This window comes from Hevea brasiliensis, chromosome 8, assembly GCF_030052815.1.
Source record: "Hevea brasiliensis isolate MT/VB/25A 57/8 chromosome 8, ASM3005281v1, whole genome shotgun sequence".
NCBI classification, from domain to species: Eukaryota; Viridiplantae; Streptophyta; class Magnoliopsida; order Malpighiales; family Euphorbiaceae; genus Hevea; species Hevea brasiliensis.
Genome location: NC_079500.1, coordinates 39,008,244 through 39,033,125, shown reverse-complemented (window position 1 = coordinate 39,033,125; position 24,882 = coordinate 39,008,244). Strand labels below are relative to the sequence as shown.

At 35.0% G+C, this 24,882-nt stretch overlaps 1 protein-coding gene across 3 annotated transcripts in view; it reads right to left on the bottom strand.

Moving 5' to 3' along the window:
• Positions 1–2,779: 2,779 nt before the first annotated feature.
• Positions 2,780–24,882, bottom strand: part of LOC110657013 (uncharacterized) — a 41,636-nt gene continuing 19,533 nt past the window's right edge. For 2 of the 3 annotated variants that reach the window (XM_058151545.1, XM_058151544.1), the window contains exon 9: positions 2,780–3,653. In XM_058151545.1, the coding sequence (XP_058007528.1) occupies positions 2,997–3,653 (657 nt within the window). In that variant the 3' untranslated portion in view covers positions 2,780–2,996. The remainder of the gene's footprint in view (positions 3,654–24,882) is intronic. The other variant, XM_021814054.2, reaches the window with a different exon arrangement.

Sequence of the window (24,882 nt, the reverse complement as noted above, 5' to 3'; positions counted from 1 at the left end):
AGCTTGTGGTGAGGCGTTGGTACCACTTCTGGGCTAAACTAGTTGAGTGCTAGGGAACACTCGGCAGAGGATATAGTCATTCACATTTTGGAGCATCATGATCATTTTGAAGTTTTCCAGGTGGCTCCAAGATTGGTTGTCCCTTCATAGTTGTCCAATGCAAGCCGTTTGAACTTTGGTGGGAATTGCTCAGCCAAAATCACTTTTGAGAGTGGCAAGATATCCTGATCCCAAAATCATCCTCCTCAGCCTATTTTTGATACCTTTGGACAGCCTTTACCAACTTCTAATTTACCTTTGGTTCATCTAAATTGTCTTCTTCCTCATCTATCTTAAGAGCCTTAGACTTACTCTTATTACTATTAGTAGAATGAGCTTCCCTCGCTACTTCAAATCCAACTACTCAAGGTGAGGTGGGTGGAACATCACCTTATAATACCCTTTATGGCAAATCTCCAGTTGGTGCCTGAGGAGGAGCACTACTTCTAGGAAACAAACCCTTCAGGAACGCAATCTGAGCCTTCATTTCTTGTATGCGCTGAAGCACTTGTTTAGGTGTGAAACCCTGACCTTGATTCTGATTGTTAGCCCTGACAGGTGTTCTAATGTCTTGGGAAAAGTTCTGCCCCGTTACAGTTAGGTTAAGTCTTGTTGCACTTGGATTTGCTCCAAACGTTGCTAAATTTGCTCTAGTTTCATCAATGGTAACAATGGGCATTCGGGTAGCCACAGCCTTTCTTGTGTTGCGTGAATACGTTGCCATTTTACATAGAAAATAGCAAAAAGAAATAAATTAAAAGTTGAAAAATTGAAACTCAAAAAAGTACAGAAGATAAAAAAAAATGATGATGGATTGTGGGATGTCAACCGATATTAAGGTTTCCCACAAATGATGATGCTGCCATAAGTCTCCTTGACTAGTTTGACTGTGATGTGAGCATATAAACACAAGAAAACAAATGAGGCCGATAGCCTATTGGTCAGCCAATCCGAACTCAGTTAGATATCTATTTGAAAGAGTTTAGAGTAGAAATAGAATTCAATACTGATCTTAGCAAAATAAGCATACCTGATATGTGCAGCTGTTCTGATATTTATAAACTGAAGACTTGAGAACCATTGGAGATGTCTCCTAGATTTTCGGATTCCTCAGTTGTGATCCGGAGATTCTTAGTGAGTGTGACCATTACCAAATGCACATTCCTAGCAAATCTATCCTTTCCGTTGAGCCGACTATCACTCATTTTCCAAGCATCCGAACATCAAATAGCTCGGGATTCCTAGCTTGCAATCCGAGCCACTCTGCCCTTAACCTTTTGACTATTTAACCATTGTGATGGCTCTTTGATCGAACCTCTGACTGGTTGACTCTTTGATCAAGTCCTCTAACTAGTTGACTAAGTTTTGGGGGGACTATATCAAGTCTGTGTTGATAATGGAAAGCATATGCCAAAACAATATTTAGGAGTGAATATTAATAATTGAATTCATTAAATTTAAAATTATATTAACTATCTTATTTTTAATTTTAAAAAGTTTTAATTATAATATATAAAATTTTTATAAACTTCTATTATATTAAAATTAAATTTGTCTTAATACTTATTATTGTGAATCAAAATTTAAGCTAGTAGAAATTGTATATCGTCCAACAAAGTTTTAATTTTAGGGGGTATTTGGTACGTAGTTAATAAGAGATAATTGTTATCCTTATAACTTTTAACCCTTATTAATGTTTGGATATATACTTAAAGGGACTAAGCTAACTTTTCAATTCATTAATATTTATTTCTTCTTGAGGAATTAAGATCTAAATTAATAATTACCCTCTTTAAAGGTTAAAACGTATAAGAGTAACATTTAATTCTTAGCTAAACACATCCTCAATTTTGTGCTTAGATTAGATTACATTAACCCTAACCCATATCATACTTGTTGCTTTGTTGCTATTTTATAATGTAGATAAAAATATTATATTACTTATTATAGATATTTGATGTTATATTACATTTTTATGTGAATTATTAGTTTAGTTTTAATATTTTTCTTCCATAATTATGATATTAATATGATAATTTTAATATTAGTACTATTATTTTTATTAATATTTTAATATTTAAAATATATAATTTTTTTAAATAAAATAATACTACAATTTTGAATATAAGAATCGAACAGAATCAAAATTAGAATTGAAACTGAACTGAACTTTAATTCTTGTTTTGGTTCAAAAAATACGAGAATTAATTCAATTATGATTTCAATTCTTAAAAAATAAAAAATAAAAAAAAAATTAAAAAAAAAAAAAAAAAAACCTAAAATTGAAGCAAGATTGCGCACCCCGCAACGTAAATAAGTTTGAGATTTAAAGTTTGTTTCTAAAGATTAATGCGAAATGTCCTTTTGCTCTTATTGGGGATGATGGAAAAAAGTTGAGCTCCAAAACATAAATCCACCTTTTCTTCAATTTCTTCAGAAACAAGTTATTAAAATCAATTGAAAAAGAAATCTAGGTAAATGAAATTGTCACGACAGAATTTTCTTTGTAATTAAAAGTGGAAAAGCTCCCTACAATTATATATATATATATATATATATATATATATATATATATATATATATATTCTGAAGTGAGTTCTATGAATCAGAAGAGCTGACCCAAAAACTTGAAAAAAAAAATGTTCAATGAGCTTCATCTTAGTGATTATGAAATCTCAACTTCGTGTTAAAAAAAAAAATAATAAAAATAAAAAAAGGAAAAAGCAGAAGAAAACACTAGTTTAGTAGGAAAGGAGGATTCTCTGTTATTTCTACCACTCTCCAATTACCTACTGAGCAGCTTTTCATGTCCCAATCTCATTCAAAACTGTTCTTTTGCTTCAACCTAATTCATATAGTTGACACGCCGCATCCAAACTTTAAGGGAAAAATAATAAATAAGCAAAGAAATAGTTTCTATAACACAATGCTTGGCACTAGGAACAAGAGAAGCAATCTTAGTCGATGATTTCTCCCTCCTCTTCTTCAGTTTTGTCAATTTCCTTAACAAGACTAAATTTACCCCCAGCATAACGTGTCTTTTGTTCCACTCTTTCATCACCATCGTCATCATCATCAGCACCGACATGGTCAATATTTTCAGCTATTGTCTTCTTCCTAACTTCATTAACCACCTTCCCAGTAATTGAGGAATTTTCAGCTACCTGCTCATCGTCCTCCCTACCATATTCTTTAACTACTACCAAAGGAAATTTCAAAGGCTTCTCCGGCCAATCATCAAAGAAAGAGTTTGCCACCATTAGCCTAAAAACCTGCAACAAGTGGTGCTTATCTTTCCTTATGTCTGCACTCAGAAGCTTCTGCAAAAGTGTTGGCTTCCTTTCGTTGAAGGAAGACATATTAGATGAATCCTTGTTTGCTAATGTTTGCTGCTTGGCCAACCGATCATTTCTGTTATATCTTCCCCTTCTGTCACGCTTGTTCAAGAATCTACCTTTTTTAGTGACAAACATTCTATTATCTTCCCTTTCATTTACTTGTTTCTCTGAATCTGACAAATAGTGTGATGGTATTTCTGCAACTTCAACTCCTAACTCAGCCTGCTTTGCCAATATTTCCTTGAGTTGCTGCAAACAAGGTTTCCAACAAATTACCTAAGTTGAAATATAATTAGGAGTTGAAAAGAAACTTGCACTCAATAATTAAGTAACTCATTATGCATACTTAGCAGTTTGTCCATATCCATTGGCATTATTTAAATCACACTTTCAATCAAAACATAGAGTAGATTCACTGAAATTGCCACTAATATCCATTGACGTCGTTAAAAGTCATTTATATTTTATAAATCACTGAACTTTGATTATGGCAACAATAGACCATCATCACCAAATTCCGGCCAAAATTAAGACCAGATATTAATGCTTTGATAGACTTTTGTTTATTTATTTTTATTGTTAGTTGGCTATCTATGACAACCTTTCTCTCTCCTCCCTCTCACTTAAAATTAAATAAAATAAAGAACTTTTTCTCATTTCCTTCCCAAACTTCTTTATTTCCCTTTGTGCCTTCTTTCTCTAATTTCTCTCTGTTTCCAGCCTCCCTTCTATGTATTCCCATTACTAATATAGAGATCATTTCTTAAGTAATCCTTCAATAGGAGCTAAAAAGCAAGAAAAATCCAATAATGAAACTAGAGAAAGACCCACAGGAAAAATATTCAATCTTCACCAAACCAACACAAACATGAAACAAACTCATCCAAGAAACTAAAAAACAAATTTGAGCCAAAACTTCTTGAGACCAATATTGTCTACGGGTGGCAATATTTGACCCAACACAAAATTAACACGAAATAGTGGGTTTGGGTTTAGGCTTATCATGTTCGTGTCATTATCATGTTAATTTAATTATGAAATGGAAATAATAGTTATGTCACTTATTGACCCACTAACTCATTAATGACGTGTTAACAAGTTCAATCCAACACTTTCAAGATGCATAGAAACCTACGTAGATAAATATTAACTTAGTCTACTCTTCTAATGTTTTAATTAGTTATATTTCATTTAACACATATAAATTAATAAATATTAATTGGGACTCCTTCGAATAAAAAAAAAAAAAGCTATATTAGTTTATACTAGAAATTCGTTGCACAGACATAAAGATAAGCAAATTTATTTATAATTTTATGTTTGACTAACAATACCATAAATATATAAATTTTCCAATGTTTTTCTAGTTCAGTTTACTCAGAGATGGAGCCACACTAAGGCCAAGGGAGGCACTGGGCCCTGCTGAAATTTTCAAAAAATTCAGGGATTTATTAGTAATTTATAGCTTGTAGTCGTATTGGAATTGAGCACTTGTTGCAGGACGCAAAGGACAAACATCAGCACTCTTTCAACTGAGGGATTTGGAGAAGCAGCTAGGAGAAACACGAGGTTATCATTTACAGGATGTGTTCAACCATTTACAGGATGTGTTTAATCTATTACCATTGATGGAAAGCTCACATCAAATCATGAGATATAGAGGTAGATCTTGTCATTGATGGAAAGCTCTCACTGAATCATGAGACACTTCATTTACAATATGTTTTAAACCTATTACCAAATCTTAATATGACCAAGTTTATCAAGGCTTTTGCTATAAAAACAAAATGATATGATGTGGTTATATATCTATCATCTCTCATTGGCAAGTGTCATCGCATTCCACAACTTGACCAATAATAAGATGATCAACAAAGAATATAAGAAAGCGGAGGATGCAAAACCATCAACAATCCCGGCTGCCATTGGAAGCTGAAAATCTATTCTTCAAGCTTTGGGACTTCAGTCATGACACAGCTCCAAAGCGAATGGACTAGTTATAGTGTAGGACATTTGCGGCAATTTTATGTTAGCAGTAAAATACTAGAATGAAAGATGACAAAGCCCCTTAATGATATTGATTTGCGAGATGGATCAATCTAGATTAAAATTAACTCTTTAGAGCAAATAAATATATGACAAGCTCTTCAAATAAAGTCTCTACCTATTTCCCATATTTAAGAAAAAGAAAAAGTCCATATAGAGGATGGTTCATTATCCACAATTTCTGGCATAGGTTCAATTACATGCACACCTAATATAAATCTCAATTTAGTTCTTCATGTTCCTAACTTTCCTATTAATCATTTATCTGTCAGTTCTATTACCCAAGCTCTTAATTGCAAAATTAAATTTTTTTTCCTACTCATTGCATATTTCAAGATTTAAGAACAGGGAAAACAATTTGCAGTGGTAGATTGCGGAAGGTCGGTATCTTTAAATGACGAATGTGGTCCCTCAAATCCTGGAGCAAACCAGGTTTTGTTAGGAAAGTTTATGAGTGCTAATAAAGAGATTATCCAATAGCATAGGAGATTAGGACATCCATCTTTTTCTACTCTATAAAGTTTATATTCTAATTTGTTTAAGAATTGCAATTTAGATTTAATAGTTTGTGATACTTGTGAATTTGCAAAATACACTAGACAGTCTAATCCTTCTATAAATAATAAAAGTTTGGTCCTTTTTATGATTATTCATTTTGATGTGTGCAGGCCTACTAAAATAGTTTTTTGTCTGGTTATAGATAATTTGTCACTTTTATTGACTGTTGCACTAGGTTGACATGGGTTTACTTAATGAAAGCAACAAAGTAAAATAGTTTCACAAAATGATCTACACACAATTTAATGCTAAGGTTAAATTTTAAGAACTAATAATGGCACTGAATATATTAGTGGTATTTTTCGCGCCTATTTGGATTGAAATGGTATAGTGCATTAAACTAGTAGTGTCAATACTAGTGAACAAAATGGGGTGCCTAAAAAATAAAATAGACATTTATTGAAAATGGCTCAATCTCTTATGTTTACTATGAATATTGTTACACCTTATTGGGAGATGCAATTTTTGTTGCAATATGTCTTATCAATAAAATGCCTTTGAAAACATTGAATTTATGAGCCCTTTAAAAGTTTTATAAAATATTAATTCTTAAATTGTTCCTCTAAAGACTTTTTGATGTCTGTTTTGTCCATAAAACAAATGTTAGGAAGTTAGAACCTAGAGCTCTTAAATATATTTATAGGATACTTTAGTACTCAAAAGAGCTATAAGTGTTATCATCATCTTACTAGGAAATATTTTATCAATATAGATGTTACCTTTAGAGAATCTGAGCCTTATTTCCCTATAAAGTCACTTCTTCAAGGAGAGCATAAGGAGAAAGAGGAAGAGGTCCTTTTTCATAACTAGGCTATTAGGCTTCAGGAGGAGGCTATTAGGCTTCAGGAGGAGACTGTTAGGCTTGGGTCACACATTATTAACGAGCCACCTAACCAGGACCAACCGCCTCAAGAGAAGATTATTAGGCATGGGTCACACCTTAGCAATGAGCCATCAAATCAAGACCAACTACCTCCTCAAACCCTAGGGAGATTGAATAGATTACATTTGATAACCTACATGCGTTGGAATAAGATAGATACAACCATGGAGCTTCATACAACTGATCAATTAGCATCCTTGAAATCAGTTCCTGAAGAATGTAGTGAGTCTTCTTTAATTCCCAATGATCCTAATTATGTTTTGGAGTTTAATTTGAATTCTACTATTGATGATCTCGATGTTCTCACTGCTCTCAAAAAAAGAGTTAGGGCTTGTACCAGACATCGCATTTCTAATTTTATTACTTATGACTCGTTGTCTCCTTCTTATAGAGCATTTGTCTTATTTGTTTCTTTTGTTTCTACACCACAAGAGGCAGCTATAGTAGAGGAGATAAGAGCTTTGCCAAAAAATGGAACATGGGATATTGTTTCTCTTCCATTAGGAAAGAGACCAAAGGGATGCAAGTGGGTTTTCACAATAAAATATAAAACAAATACTTCCATTAAAAGATATAAGGCCAAGCTACTAGCTAAAGGTTTTACTCAGACATATTGGATGGATTATCAAGAGACTTTCAAAATCTTGTTCTCATGTGCAGCAAATCTTGAATGGAACATACAGTAATTTAATGTAAAGAATCCTTTCCTGCATGGAAACTTAAAGGAGGAGGTGCATATAAAAATTCCCCTAGGGTTTGATGATAATAGAAATGTTGGAATCCCTTGATTAGTGCATTAGCTGTAAATTAGAATGTGTTAAAATCCCTTAATTAGTGCATTAGCTGTAAATTAGAATGTAAATTAGTGATATTATAGATATTTATATTTATTAGCTTTTATTTTCTTTCCTATTAAGGCTATAGCCTTTGTGTATAAATTTGAATCATTATAACACTATGAAATACATCAAGAAATTCTTCAATTCTCTCAAATCTCAACATGATATTAGAGCCTTAGCCACTTTATCTGGCATTTTTTTTTTTTTGTGGCAAAGAGAAAATAGTGAGAAATAGTTAGGGTTTGTGTGGGTAAGCCTTGAAAGCGGGTCTGTTGAGGGAAGTAGTTGTCACTGTCCCTTTAGGAACGAAGAAAACCTCATCGCCTGGATTCTCGCCGCCATCCGGTGAGGTGCATGATCCCACGCGCCGACAGAAGGTTTCCACCTTGTGTACACAGGCCGGGGAGTGAGCCTGTTCTTGGTTAGTTTTTCTGGCTACACTTTTTTTCGACGACATCCCTAGTGTACCGCGCCTCTGCCTAGCCCATTCTTATCTCTTGGTTTGCAATTTTGTTTTTGAGTATTTGTCTTTTGCCTACTGTTTCTTTTAATCAGTTCTCTGAATCATGTCTAATGCAAAAAATTCAGTATTTGAAGGGAAAATGACTACTACAACTGAAAATCCCTCATTAATTATTAGCCCCATAAAGCTTGATGGGACAAATTATCTTGCATGGTTTAGGTCGTGTCTCCTTTTTATTCAAGCTAGAGGGTTGCAGGGTTATCTTACTGGAGATAAGTAAAAACCAGAAAAGTCTGCTTCTACCTACTGTCAATGCGAGTCAGAAAATTCTCTTATCATGTCATGACTTATCAATTCCATGCAACCACTTATAGCTCGTGAGTATTTACTATTGAATAGTGCAGCTGCCATTTAGAGTGTAGTTTCTCAGACATATTCTCAAGTTGAAAACGATGCACAAGTGTATAAGCATCGAAACAAGGTTCATGGTATGAAACAGGGTAAGCTAACTATTGCTCAATATTACGCAGAATTGAGTGGTCTATGGCAGGAACTGGACTTTTACCAGGACTTTCAGGCCTTACGTCCTGAAGATGCTGTTAAATTTCAAAAGTTGGTTGAGAAAGAGCGGATCTATGATTTTCTTGCTGAGTTAAATATGAAATATGATCAAATTAGGGTCCAAGTGCTTAGGAAGAATCATTTACCTACCTTAAGATAGACACACTCTTATGTTCAGCAAGAAGAGAGCAGGAGTAGTGCCATGATTCATTCTATGTCTATTGAAAAGGCAGGGCTAATTGCTAATTCCTCACGTGAACAATCATATGATTTATTAGATAAGAACCAACTACATTGTGACTATTATGGAAAAAACCGGCATACTAAGGAACACTATTGGAAATTGCATGGACACCCCACTAAAGGGCAAAGAGGAAAAAGGATGGGCCTTACTAGACCACAAGCTAATGTATCTGAGGCTATGAATCTGTCTGAAGATACTACCACCACTGAAATGTTTTCCAATGAAGAGGTACAGACTCTAAGGCGTTTGCTATCACAACTTGAATCGCAATCCACCACAGTTAACTCTTCTAACTTCGTCAATTCAGGTAATGTTTTTCTTGCCAATCTTAATAATTCTTTTTGGGTTATAGATTCTGGAGCAAACAAGCATATGACAGGCTCTTCAAATAAATTCATACCCTATTCTCCATGTTCAGGAAAAGAAAAAATCCACACTACGGATGGATCATTATCTAGTGTTTCTGGAACAAGTTCTGTTAAATGCACCCCTAATATAAGTCTTAGTTATGTTTTACATGTACCTAGCTTTCCTATTAACCTCTTAGACGTCAATTCAATCACAAAAGCTCTAAACTACAAAATTAAATTTTTCTCAACTCACTATGTATTTCAGGAATTGATGACAGAAAGAACGATTGGCAGTGGTAAACTGCAAGATAGGCTATATCTCTTTAATGATTATGTTAGCCAAGCGATGTTGGGGCAATCTATGGGTGCTGAGGAACAAATTATCATGTGACATAGGAGACTAGGACATCCTTCATTTACTGTGTTAGAAAAACTTTATCCTTTTTTGTTTAAACAATGCAAAATTGAATTATTAGTATGTGATGCTTGTGAGTTTGCTAAACATACTAGACAATCTGATCCTGCAATAAATCATAAGGCTTAAGTTCCTTTTATGACTATCCATTCTGATGTATGGGGGTCTACTCAAACTGTGTCTTTATCGGGTTACAGATGATTTGTGACCTTTATTGATTGTTGTAGTAGGTTAACTTGGGTAAATTTGATGAAAGGGAAAAATGAAGTTTTCTCTTGTTTCCAGCAGTTCCATAAAATGATTAGTACACAGTTTAATGCTCATGTTAAAATATTAAGAATTGATAATGGTACATGATATATGAATGGAGTCTTTCAGGAGTATTTGAAGGCACATGGGATTTTACATCAAACTTATTGTGTTAATACTAGTTCACAAAATGGGATATCTGGGAGAAAAAATAGACACTTACTTGAGGTTGCCAGGTCTCTTATATTTACTATGAATGTTCCTAAACCTTACTGGGGGGATGCTATTCTTTTTGCTGCATATCTTATTAACAAGATGCCTCTTCGGACATTGGAGTTTAAGAGTCCTTTAGAGGTTTGCAGGGTAAAAATTCATATACCGTTCCTCCAAAGGTAGTTGATTGTGTTTGCTTTGTTCATAAGCTTAATAGTGGGAAATTAGAACCTCGAGCCCTGAAATGTGTTTTTGTTATTTATTCTAACACTCAGAAGGGATATAGGTGTTATCATCCTCCTTCACGAAAATATTTTGTGAGTATGGACGTGACCTTCAGGGAATTTGAATCTTATTTCCATCCACCTCTTCAGGGGGAGCACAGGAAGAAAGAGGTATATTTTCCTTCATCCTCATCCTCTCCCAACCTTCAATTTCAGGGGGAGAATCTGGGTTTAGAGCCTATATCTAACAATGAAACTCAGGGAGAGTTAACTAAATCTCGAGAAAGACTGAAAAGGCCAGATTTGAGAACATATACTCGACGAAACAAGACAGATATAGCCATCGAGCAGGAGACTACTGATCAACCGGAATTCTTGGATTCAATTCCTGGACATCTTGAGGTATGTGATGAGTCTCCTTTGGCTCCTGATGAGTCTAATTTTGATTCTCAGTCTGTTATTGTTTCTTCTGATAATGATCTTGATATTCCTATTGCTCTCCGGAAAAGTGTTAGGACCTGTACTAAACATCCATTTCTAATTTCATCTCCTATAATTCTCTGTCTCCATCTCACAGAGCCTTTCTACTGTCTGTTTCCTTTGTCTCTATCCCACAGGATTGGAAGAAAGCTTGCCTCGATGCAAAATGGAGAGCAACTATGGTGGAAGAGATGAAAGATTTGGCAAAGAATGAGACATAGGAACTGGTTACTCTCCCACTATAAAAGAAGCCAGTTGGATGCAAGTGGGTGTTCACTGTGAAGCATAGAGCATATGGTTCAATTGAGAGGTATAAGGCCAGACTAGTAGCAAAACGCTTCACACAGATGTACGGAGTAGATTACCAAGAAACCTTTGTTACTGTTGCTAAAATGAATACCATCAGAATTCTGTTGTCATGTGCAGCGAATCTTAAGTAAGACTTGCAACAGTTTGATGTTAAAAATGCCTTTTTACATGGTGACTTGAAAGAAGAAGTGTATATGGAAATTCCTCTAGGGTTTGAGAATAAGAAGAACAGAGGGAAAGTTTGCAGATTAAAAAAGGCTTTGTATGGTCTAAAACAGTCACCTAGAGCATGGTTTAATAGGTTCAGTAAAGCGATGATCTCCTTTGGATACTGTTAAAGCAATGCTAATCATACCTTGTTAATGAGGCATCGTAGAGGCAAAATCACACTACTTATTGTCTATGTGCATGATATTGTGGTAACTGGCGACAATAAGGAAGAAATGGCTCTTTTAAAGGAGCGCCTAACATAGAAGTTTGAAATCAAAGATTTGAGAAAGCTCAAGTACTTTCTTGGAATAAAGGTTGCCAGATCAAATAAATGAATCTTAATTTCTCAAAGAAAGTATATCTTGGATCTGTTGGAAGAAACAGGAATGCTAGGCTGTAAACCGGCAAAGTCTCCTATTGAGGCCAATCATAAATTGCAAGCTGGAGTTGGAAAATCAGTGAATTTAGGGAGATATCAGAGGTTGGTTGACAAATTAATTTATCTTTCGCACACTAGACTGGACATAGCATATGCAGTTGGTCTAGTGAGCCAGTATATGCATAATCCTCATGAATCTCATTTAGAGGTTGTTTTCCGCATCTTGCGATACCCAAAATCTACACCTGGGAAAGGACTTCTTTTCCCAAAGCATGGTCACCTTTAGATTAAAGCCTTCACAGATGCAGATTAGGCTGGGTCTCTTGATGATAGGAGATCAACATCAGGATACTGTACCTCTATTGGTGGTAATCTAGTCACTTGGAGAAGTAAGAAGTAAAATGTGACAGCTAGATCCAGTGCAAGCCGAATTCAGGGCAATGGCTCAAGGTATCTGTGAGTTATTATGGTTGCGGAAGTTGATGGAAGAATTAAAATTGTTTGAAGCTAATGGTTTGTTTTTGTTTTGTGATAACAAAGCTGCAATCATAATAGTTCATAAACCAGTTCAGCATGCTCGGACCAAGCATATAGAGATTGATAGATACTTCATAAAAGAAAAAATTGTGGATGGTTCCTTAAGTGTCTCTTGCGTAGGTTCGAAAGATCAGTTAGCTGATGTGTTCACTAAGGGGTTAAGTTGTAAGGTGTTTCATAACTAGCTAGTTTGCAAGTTGGGCATGTGCAACATACATGAACTAACTTGAGGGAGAGTGTTGGAATCCCTTAATTAGTGCATTAGTTATAAATTAGAATGTAAATTAGTGATATTAAGGATATTAGTGATATTAAGGATATTTGTATTTATTAGCTTTTATTTTCTTTCCTATTAAGGCCATAGCCTTTGTGTATAAATTTGAATCATTGTAACACTGTGAATACATCAAGAAATTCTTCAATTCTCTCTAATCTCAACAAGAACCAAAGGGAAAGTTTACAGGCTGAAGAAGGCTTTATATGATCTGAAGCAGTCACCCAGAGTATGTTTCAACAAATTCAGCAAAGCAATGATCTCCTTTAGATACTATCAAAGCAATGCAGAATATATTCCATTTATGAAACACTGTAAAGGTAAGATTATATTACTTATTGTTTATGTTGATGACATAGTTGTGACAAGAGATAACAAGGAGGAGATTGCCCAACTGAAAAACTCTTAGCTCAGGAGTTTGAGATTAAAGACTTAGGTAGATTAAGGTACTTCCTTGTAATAGAAGTTGCCAGCTCAGACAAAGGAATCTTCATTTATCAAAGAAAGCATATTTGGACCTCCTAAATGAAATAAACATATTAGGCTGTAAACCAGCAAAATCTCTCATTAAAACGACTAATAAACTGCAAGCAGGATTAATCAGCATGATAGGACCTTTGTCAAATGATATACAAGACTTCCTAGTTTATAGTTTCCTATTCAATTCTGAGTCTATATATAAATAGAAGCCTTGTATATCATTTTCCATCATCAAAGAATTCACAGAAATTCTCTAAAATATCAGTCTTTCATCAAAAATCCTGCATCCGTCATTGGTTCACTTATATTCATAAGTTGCTTATTAAAATAATTATTATATATATTAGGCAAGTAACTTTTATTGCATGATTGATTTATGTAATTTTTTTCAACATTTGGCTTTGTAGACCCTTATTTTGGGATGAGTATGTGCATTGAGGCCGTGGAGAACCCGATGATGAAAAAATTGTATGACTGTAAGATGTAATTGGAGGCATAAAACTGAATTATTAATTCCGTGTCATGACCTTGAAAAAAAATATATATTTTTGAAAAATTAATTTAATTAAATTTAAATAAAATTTTGTTTTATTTAAATTTAATATGGATAATTTTTAAATGGATCTAATTAAGTTTAATTGGGCCCCCATTGGCCTAAGAAAGCCTAATTAGGAATTTTAAATAAAACCCATTTAACTTATATTCTGAAAAATTAAAATAAGAAAATATCTCTCTCTCCCTCTCCCATACAAACTCTCTTTCCCCCTTGGCCCCAAACTGTACACCCTTATTTTGTAATGAGCATGTGCATTGAGGCCATGAGGAACCCGATAATGAAAAAATTATATGACTGTAAGATATAATCTGAGGCATAAAGCTAAATTATTAATTTCGTGGCATGATCTTGAAAAAAAAATAATAATATATTTTTGAAAAATTAATTTAATTAAATTTAAATAAAATTTTGTTTTGTTTAAATTTAATATGGATAGTTCTTAAATGGATCTAATTAAGTTTAATTGGGGCCCCATGAGCCTAAAAAAACCTAGTTAAGAATTTTAAATAAAACTCATTTAATTTATTTTCTGAAAATTAAAATAAGAAAATATATTTCTCTCTCCCTCTCCCATATAAACTCTCTCACTTGGCTCCACTCTCTTCCTCACTCCCTATTGGTGCCTTCCCCTTTCCTTCTCTTCCTATTGGTTGAAACATCTCATCCATATCCCAACTCAACTCAACTAAGTCTTTATCTCAAAAATTTGGCGTCGGCTATATGGATTCTCTTTCTCCACTCGAAACAATTTGGAGTTAAATCCTCAAAAATGTGTAATGCTTCTAGGTCATGTTATACTACTCTCCTCCAAGTCAGCTTAGGTCTACCCCTTCTTTTCTTTCTATCCTCTAACCTAATGTGCTCTACTTGTCTAACTAGAGCCTCCGTATGTCTACGCTTCACATGATCAAACCACCTTGTTATGGAAAGTCAATCATTATATTATTTCTGTGTATATTCTGTATTCTGTATTCCTATTTAGGATTTCTTATTTAGGATTTCTTCCTAATTAGTATAACACAATTATAGGAATCAATTGTATATAAATACCCATGTACAGATTAATTGAAATATATGAGAATCATCTCTTTCTACATGGTATCAGAGCAGATCATCTATCTAGGGTGATTATTTACTCTCACCACCCAGCTCAGGAGAGACCTTGGCCGCCGACCGGCCGTTTCGACTCCGATCAACATTGCCATCGTCGCCTCAATCCCCTCATTCCACCACCGTGTCGTTGTTCGATCCAAGACACCATTAAAGGACTCGAGGTTTGGCTCTCGGATCCTATTTCGGTATTTGCTTGATTTGTGATTTTGGATTATTTTGTTGTCACAAGACTTTGGATTAGCGTTTCGGTTAGTTTTCTTTGTCTCAACAAATGGCAGACAATAAGAATGTTATTTCTGATGTGATTCCGATGATGACTAAGATCACGGAACACAAAATTAATGGTTCGAATTATCTGGAGTGGAGTAAGATCATAGGGTCTATTTGCGTAGCATTGATAAGGATGATCACCTTACTAAAGATCCACCTACTGATGATACACAACAAACTTGGCTAAGGGAGGATGCTCGGTTGTTTTTGCAGCTTCGGAACTCGATTCACAGTGAGGTAATTAGTTTAATTAATCACTGTGAATTTGTTAAGGAATTGATGGATTACTTAGATTTTCTCAGATTCGTAAAGGGAATATCTCCGTATTTATGATGTTTGTAAGGCATTCTACCTTGAGAAAGAGAATAAGTCTCTCACGGCTTATTTTATGGATTTTAAACGTATATGAGGAACTTAATGTATTGTTGCCTTTTAGTTACGATGTGAAAGTTCAAAGAGCCCAACGGAGCAATCGGTCGTTATGAGTTTTCTTGCAGGCCTTCCTTCAGAGTATGAGACTGCTAAATCTCATATTCTTTCCAGTTCTGAGATTTCCTCTTTGCATGAAACATTCACACGGGTCCTTCGTACAGAGAGTACCCAATCTTCACAGCTTGCCAATAGTGCTCTTATTAGCCGTAATCCAAATGTACAACAGGGTAATAGAAGAGGAAGTAGAGGAGGAATTACAGGCAACAGAAGTAATTAGCGTAATGGAGAGGCTAGTTCTAATCAGGACTCAAGAGGAGTCATTTGTTATTATTGTCATGAGCCTGGCCATACAAAATATAATTGTCCGCAACTTCAGAGGAAAAATCAGCGATCACATATGGCAAATATGGCAGCAGAGAATTCTACAGTATCTTCCTCTGAGAAAACTGTTTTGGTATCCGCAGAGGATTTTGCACAGTTTTCCCAAAGATCGTGCATCTCTAAAGCCTACCGGTTCCCTATCATCGCGATCACGAGTCGTAAATCCACTACATGCCTTGTGTCTTCCTCATCCAAATGGGTTATTGATTCGTGCAACAGATCACATGATGTAATTCTAGTCTTCCATCTACTTTTCAGTCTAATCCCACTTCCTCTACTGTTACTTTAGCTGATGGTTCTACTTCTTGTGTCATGGGTTCTGGAACTGCGAATCCGACTTCATCAATTTCTTTGTCATCTGTTTTGTGTCTACCAAATTTCTCTTTTAATCTACTTTCTGTTAGTAAACTTACTCGTACCTTAAATTGTTCTATTTCCTTTTTTTTCTGATCAGTGTTTGTTTCAGGATCTTACGACGAAGCAGATTATTGGTAGAGGACGTGAGTCAGGTGGTCTCTACATTCTGGAAAATCATGTACCGCGATCGCTTGTTTGCTCCAGTACCTTAACACCTCTTGAAGCTCATTATAGATTGGGTCATCCTTCTTTGTCTACCATGAATAAGATGTGTCCTCGATTACTTTTATCAGTACTAGAATGTGAGTCGTGTCAGTTTGTAAAACATTATCGTTTGCCTTCTGTGTCTAGAGTCAATAAACGGGCTTCATCCCCTTTTGAGTTAGTTCATTCTGATGTTTGGGGTCCTTGTTCTGTTACTTCTAAAACTGGATTTCGTTATTTTGTTACTTTTGTTGATGATTACTCTCGTGTTACCTGGTTATATTTAATGAAGAATCATTCTGAGTAGTTTTCTATCTTTTGTGCCTTTTGTAATGAAATCAAAACTCAATTTAATATTTCTGTGTGCATATTAAGAAGTGACAATGCTAAAGAATATTTTTCAGCACAATTTCAGTCTTATATGACACAAAATGGCATTCTTCATCAGTCTTCCTGTGTGGATACCCCATCCCAAATTGGCGTGGCCGAAAGAAAAAATCGGCATCTTCTTGAGGTAACTCGTGCTCTTCTTTTTCAGATGAAAGTTCCTAAACACTTTTGGGCGGATGCAGTTTCTACGGCATGTTTTTTGATCAATCGTATGCCTTCTTCTGTCCTTAATGGGGATATTCCTTATACTGCTTTATTCCCTACAAAATCTTTGTTTCCCGTTGAACCCCGTATTTTTGGTTGTACTTGTTTTGTACGTGATGTTCGTCCGCAGGTTACTAAATTGGATCCAAAGTCTCTCAAATGTGTCTTTCTTGGGTACTCCCGGATCCAAAAAGGGTATCGTTGTTTCTCTCCTACTCTTAATCGTTATCTTGTTTCTGCAGATGTCACATTTTTTGAGTCCACTCCATTTTTTTCTCAATCATCTGTGTATGAGAGTCGAGGAGGAAGATGATATCTTAATATATCTTGTCAACCAATGTCTAGTCCTCTCTCACACCTATTTCTTCTGTCTCTAGACCTACTCGGTCTCCGTTGTTCATGTTTATTCCAGAGATTGGAGATTCTCGACTCAGATCCTCCACCAGCTACTTCGTTGGGAGATCCTGTACCTCATACTGATCATGATTCTGATCTAGACTTACCCATTGCTCTTCGTAAAGGTAAACGTTCATGTACTTACCCTATCTCTTCTTTTGTTTCTTATAATCAATTGTCTTCTTGTTCTCGGTGTTTTGTTACTTCTTTAGACTCTATTCCCATCCTTAACATCCTGGCTGGTGTGCTGCTATGAAAGAGGAAATGGAGGCTTTAGATGCTAATGGTACATGGGAACTGTTGCCTTTGCCCACTGGTAAGAAAGCTATTGGTTGCAAATGGGTATTTACAGTAAAGGTAAATCCCGATGGTTCTGTGGCTAGATTAAAAGCACGCCTTGTAGCAAAAGGATATGCTCAGACATATGGGGTTGATTACTCTGACACTTTTTCTCCTGTAGCTAAACTTACTTCTGTTCGCTTGTTTATCTCTTTAGCAGCTACATATGATTGGCCCCTGCACCAATTGGATATCAAGAATGCCTTTCTTCATGGTGATCTTCAGGAGGAGGTGTATATGGAGCAACCACCTAGGTTTGTTGCTCAGGGGGAGTTGGGTAAAGTTTGTAGGCTTCGGAAGTCTCTTTATGGCTTGAAACAAAGTCCTAGGACCTGGTTTGGGAGATTCAAAGGAAGCAAGACAGAATTTGATATGCAAAAGAGTAAGTGTGATCACTCAAGATTTTATAAGCAACTGAGGTCGGGTCTAATTCTCCGGTAGTCTATGTGGATGACATTATCATCACCGGGAGTGACTCACAGCGGTATTTCATCTCTTAAAACCTTCCTCCAAACCTTTGGACCAAAGACTTGGGATTATTAAAGTATTTTTGGGTATTGAAGTTATGAGAAGTAAGAAGGGTATTTTCTTGTCTCAAAGAAAATATGTCCTTGATCTATTGACAGAGACAGAAAATTAGGTGCTAAGCCTTGTAGTGCACCAATGACTCCAAATTTACAATCAAGTAGCAGGGGATAGTGAGTTGTTTGAAGATCCAGAGATACAGGAGATTGGTAGGAAAATTGAACTACCTTACTCATCACACTGGCCCCGACATTGCTTATGCCGTTAGTGTGGTAAGTCGGTTTATGTCTTCCCAACCGTTGCTCATTGGGAAGCCTTGGGACAAATCTTGTGCTATCCAAGGGAGCTCCGGAAGAGGTTTGTTATATGGTAATCATGGGCATTTGAATGTTGAATGTTTTTCGATGCCGATCTGGCTGGATCTAAGGTTGATAGGAGGTCAACTACTGGATATTGCGTTTTTGTTGGAGGAAATTTGGTGTCTTGGAAAAGCAAGAAGCAGAGTGTAGTTTCTCGATCTAGTGCTGAATCCGAATACAGAGCCATGGCACAATCAGTATGTGAGGTAATGTGGATATTTCAATTACTAGATGAGACATGCTTAAAGACCCACCTGCCTGCGAAATTGAGGTGAGATAATCAAGCTGCTCTCCCTATTTCTTCTAATCCGGTATTTCATGAGCGGACCAAACATATTGAGATTGATTGTCACTTTGTTCGTGAAAAGATTCAACAACAGATCATCTCAACAGGACATATCAAAACTGGAGAGCAGTTAGGAGATATTTTCACAAAAGCTCTGAATGGAGCTAGGATTGACTACATTTGTAACAAGTTGGGCATGATTAACATCTATGCTCCAACTTGAGGGGGAGTGTTATGGAAAGTCAATCATTATATTATTTTTGTGTATATTCTGTATTCTGTATTCCTATTTAGGATTTCTTATTTAGGATTTCTTCCTAATTAGTATAACACAATTATAGGAATCAATTGTATATAAATACCCATGTACAGATTAATTGAAATATATGAGAATCATCTCTTTCTACACACCTCAATCTCCCTTCTCTCAACTTATCCTCAATTAGCACCACTCCTACATTTTCTCTAGTACTCTCATTACGTACTTTATCTAGTCTAGTATAACCACTCATCCACCTTAACATTCTCATCTCCGCAACTCTTATCTTAGATACATACGACTCATTCAGTGCTCAACACTCATTACCATATAACATGGCCAGTCGTATAGCTGTACGGTTAAATTTTCCTTTCAACTTATTAGGAATTTTGCGATCACATAAAACTACCATGGCACGTCTCCACTTCAACCATCTAGCTTTAATCCTATGACTAACATCCTCCTCACATCCCCCATTTACTTGAAGGACTGAGACGAGATATTTAAAGTGATTACTTTGGGACAATACCTCTCCTTCCAAGCTAACTCCTTTCCTATCACCAATTTGGCCTTCAATAAACTTGCAATGTATGTATTCTATATTTGTTCTACTTAACTTAAAGCCCTTTGACTCTAGAGTACTTCTCCAAAGCTCTAGTTTTCTATTGACTCCTTCTCGCATTTCATCTATCAAAACTATATCATCTGCAAACATCATGCACCAATGAATACTCTCTTGTATATGTTTCGTCAATTCATCTAAAACTAATGTAAAAAGGTAAGGGCTTACAGCTAAACCTTGGTGTAATCTAACTGAAATAGGAAAATCTCCTGTGTCCCCCCCCCCCAACTGTGCGCACAATAGTAATTGCTCCTTCATACATATCTTTCAACACTTGTATATACCTAAATACCTTATTTTGTTCTAACACTCTCTATAATACATCTTTTGGAACACTATCATAAGTCTTATCCAAATCGATAAAAACTATGTGTAGATCTTTCTTCACATTTCTATATTTTTTCATTAAGCTTCTAATGAAAAAGATCGCTTCCATAGTTGAACGACCAGGCATGAAGTCAAATTGATTGGGAGAGATAAAAGTATCATGACGTAGTCAATGTTCCACAACTCTCTCCCACAATTTCATAGTATGGCTCATGAGTTTAATTCCCCAATAGTTTAAGCAACTCTGTATGTCTCTCTTATTTTTAAAAATAGGTACTAAAATACTCCTCCGTTCATCAGGCATTTTCTTTAAGTTTAGAATCTTATTAAATAATTTAGTTAACCATGCCACTCCCATTTCTCCCAAACACTTCCACACTTCAATTGGTATTCCATCGGGTCCACAGGTTTTATCCACTTTCATTCTCTTAAGTGCTTCCTTCACTTCTAAAGATCTAATCCTTCTAGTATAATTCACATTCTTTTCTATTGCTCTGTAATTATATTCACATTATTACCATTTTGACAATTATTAAAGAGATCGTCAAAATAATTTCTCCATCTTTCTTTAATGTCCTCATCTTTCACCAGCATTTTTCCTTCTTTATCCTTAATGCACCTAACTTGATTAAGATATTGTCATTTCTTTTCTCTCCTCATTGCTAATCTATAAATATCTTTCTCCCCTTCTTTAGTTCTAAATTTCCCATATAACTTTTCAAATGCCAGCGCTCTTGCTTGACTAACTGCCTTTTTTGCCTCTTTCTTTGCTATTTTGCACTGTTTATATGCTTCATTATTATCATACTTAAGTAATTTCTTATACCATTCCCTCTTTCTCTTCACTGCCTTTTGTACTTCCTCATTTCACCATCTCTCTTTTGAGGGTGGTCCATATCCTCTAGACTCTCCAAGTACTTTTGTAGCTACTTCTCTAATCTTTAATACCATCTGTATCCACCTACCATTGGCCTCCATATCCAGCTTCCATACTTCGGACTCGAGAAGCTCATTTTTGAACTTCACTTGCTTTACTCCTTTGAACTCCCACCACTTAGTTCGAGCTACACTATTTCTTCTGACCTTACTTGAATTGTTCATAAACTTGATATCCAATACCACTAACCGATGTTTACTTGTGTAAGTCTCTCCTGGAATGACCTTGCAATCCTTGCATAGAGCTCTATTTGTCTTCCTGGTTAAGAGGAAGTCAATTTGGTTTCTATGTTGCCCACTTTTGAAAGTCATTAAATGTGACTCTTTTTATAAAGTAGGTATTTGCTAGTATTAAATCGTATGCCATAGTAAAATCCAAGATACTTTTTCCCTCCTCATTTAAGCTGCCAAAACTAAAACCTCCATTAACATTCTCATAATCTTGCCTATCACTTCCTACATGTCCATTCAAATCTCCACCAATGAAAACACTCTCTTCATTCAGTATGTTTTACATTAGATCATCCATATCTTCTCAGAAACTTTGTTTACTCTCACTATCTAGTCCTATTTGTGGGGCATAAGCACTAACTGCATTTATTGTTTCTCCTTCTAATACTAGCTTTACTAGTATAATTCTATCTCCTACTCTTTTCACAGCTATTATAGCATCTTTCAATATCCTGTATATGATTATGCCCACTCCGTTCTTATTTTTCTCCTTTCCGGTAAACCACAGTTTGTACTCTGAATCACCCACTTCCTTGCTTCTCTCCTACCCATTTAGTCTCGTGAATGCAAGCAACATTCACCCTTCTCCTTTCCAAAGTATCCACAAGCTCCATTAATTTTCCTATAAGTGATCCAACATTCCAAGTACCAACCCTGATTCTCCTCCTATCCTGTTCCTTCCTAATTGATCTCCTTCTATGATATCTTCCATTGCTCTCTATGCCTATCTTATGTTCTGTTCCACTATCTGTTCTACTATCTGTCTTATGGACTAACTTCTTTACCCACACCCGTCCATGACGTGGGAACCCTTGCTCATTTAACACCACACTCGGTCGCCAGCATGGCACGTCGCTTACGGTGAACACCCTACACCCTTGCATATTTCTCACTACACCCGAGCTCCGATGTAGCGCGTCATAAGTAGAGGACGCCCCAACATTTATATCATTTAAATCCATATCATAAGTTGTGACAATTTTTATGCTGGTTGTCACTTACCGCAACTCTCCTCCTTTATCCAGGCTTGGGACCGAATAAGCGCAAACTACTTAGGCGGAGTTCTCATCCATATCCTAGTCTCACCCAAATTCTCCAATCCCAGTTGTTTAAGTTATCTGAACCTTATCACCCTAGGACTCCAAACCCTACCACACCTCTTTCCCAAAACCCTATAAATACCCTACTGAGGAAGGAGAAAAAAAAAAAGGAAAGATGGAAAAAATTCAAAGCTATTTAGAGATATTTTAGAGCTATAGGAAATTTAGAGAGATATTCAACTCTTTTGGTTCTTTTCTTTTCTTTTCTTCAGGAAGATTTTCTTACAAGATTTTTCTTGAAGGTTGGTTTTTATCATTTTCTTTTCAAGATCTATGCCCTGTAATAATTAATTATGTGCTCTGTCTTCTAATTTATCTTGCATGTTCATGTGGATCATGTAATCATGTTTAATTTGAAGAGATACACAACTCTGCACACTCAGTTTTCTATCTCCCATGTTTTTATTATTTTTTGTTATATTCTAAATATGTAAAAATTTTAGAGAAATTATATTCATATTCTGCACGAAATTTTATTAATTTTAGAATTAAGAATCACTGAAAAAGCTTTTGTATTTTGTAAGTTATGGCTATTTAAATTTAGGATTCCCGCAAAACCTGATTTGCAGAATACCTGATTTGTGAAGCCAATATCTCCCTTATTTGTTAATATTTTGGTGTGAATTTGGTATCTAAACTTAAGTTCAAAATCTTATGAATCTTTTCCAATTGGTTTCGCATTCATATCTGTTGTGGTTAATGAATTATGAATTTCACAAAAAAGTGATGCGATTATGTCGCTAGAAAAAGTTACGATTTGTGTAGACCATTCGGCTAGAGTTTTGTTTGGTTTATAAATTTTATGATCTTGTATGATATTTTGGCTATCTTATGTAATTTTTTCATGATTTTTAAACATGTCTAACTATTTTTCAAAAATCGGATTTCTTACTACTGTCAATCTGCTAAAATCTGAAAATTGCATGTTTATGCATGTTTTTGTGTGTTCTTGGGTTCTAATTAACATTGGATCTATTTTTCTGTGTTCTTTTAATTCAAGAGGTATTATGAAGTGTTTTGGATCATGTTAGAAAACTTAGACCATTAGGTAGTTGTAACTTATTAGGAATTTTAATCCCTTTAAGAGACTAGAGTTAGAATTCAATGTGAATTGTTATTTGTATTTTCTTATTTTTTTTATTTTTTTATTTTTTTATTTTTTTTTATTACAAACAAAATTGTTAAGTAGCCCTAAGGTAAGTACCGAAGAGGACATTTGCGTGGAGCTTACATGGAGCTAAACGGGAGTAAGCTATGGATATCATTACCATACTAGAAGAGAGAGCCCTTTTTTAAAGGTAGCTTACCTCAATGGCAACTGCAATTACTAATAAGTAATCTTAAATTCTTAAAATAATTATTGTCATGAAAATATAGGAATAATAGAATTTTTATTTGGTAAATTAAAATTAACTTTATTTTTAATTTAACTAACTTTTGCATGTAAATAATTTAATAAATACTTAGTAAATTAAAATTAATCTTATTTGTAAATTAAACTAATCTTGGCATGTAAAATTAATATAATTTAATACTTAGTAATTGTAAAATAAATTTGCATGTTATAAATCTTTATTAGGTTGTAATTGTTTAGGCCTTATGTGATATTAGAATAAATTACACATGTACATAATTAATTTAGTTTAATCATCTTTAGGGTAACTTGATGAAAAATTAATTAATTAGGTTAAATAGAAACTTAGAGTTATTTGAAATTGAATTTGTTTGTATTTTAAATTCTCAATAATAAATTAATTTTAGTTATCTGGTAAATATCATTTAAATAATTAGCAACCCCATAGATAGGAATTACTTGTACATGAAAACTGTTTGTAAACAATAAACCTTTTGTAAATTACTTGTGTGTAAGACTATATTTGCATTTTCAGGATAAAGTTTAATAGAGAAATAATAAACAAGACTACTAAAAACATTAGTAGAGGACTGACACTCGAATTAACGAGGTTAGACTAGGCGTAAGGAGTGCCTAACACCTTCCCCTTACGTACTCACTATCCCGAACCTAGACATTGGGCTATGGTAATGACAGTTGTGGAAACTCTGTAAGAAGTGAGTTGTCATCCATGACCCTCAGAAGAAACACTGAACATGTCTCGGTTATTACTCGGGTGGCGACTCATGTCCATCTATGCCTTCGTGGCATAAATCTTTAGTACCGTGATAGTTTTATGGGAATACGGTACTTACCAGTGGTTTGATTCTATTAGGATTGTATGAAGTGCATGTCTAAGAAATGCTGTCTAAGGAGGTAGTACTTAAGTAAGACCATTGTGACTCCACCATCTTTCCTGGGCATTACCTGGTGCATTTTACATAATTCTAGTAGATGATATTTCGTCTTACTACGACCCCCCCTCCTACAAGCTTAATACATAAATTGGACCCTGAACTTTACCCAAAAAAAACTAGTTACCCAACTATACTTCTATTTTTACCTATTGAACCTCCAAACTTATATTTATATAGGGATTTAAATCGTGTGG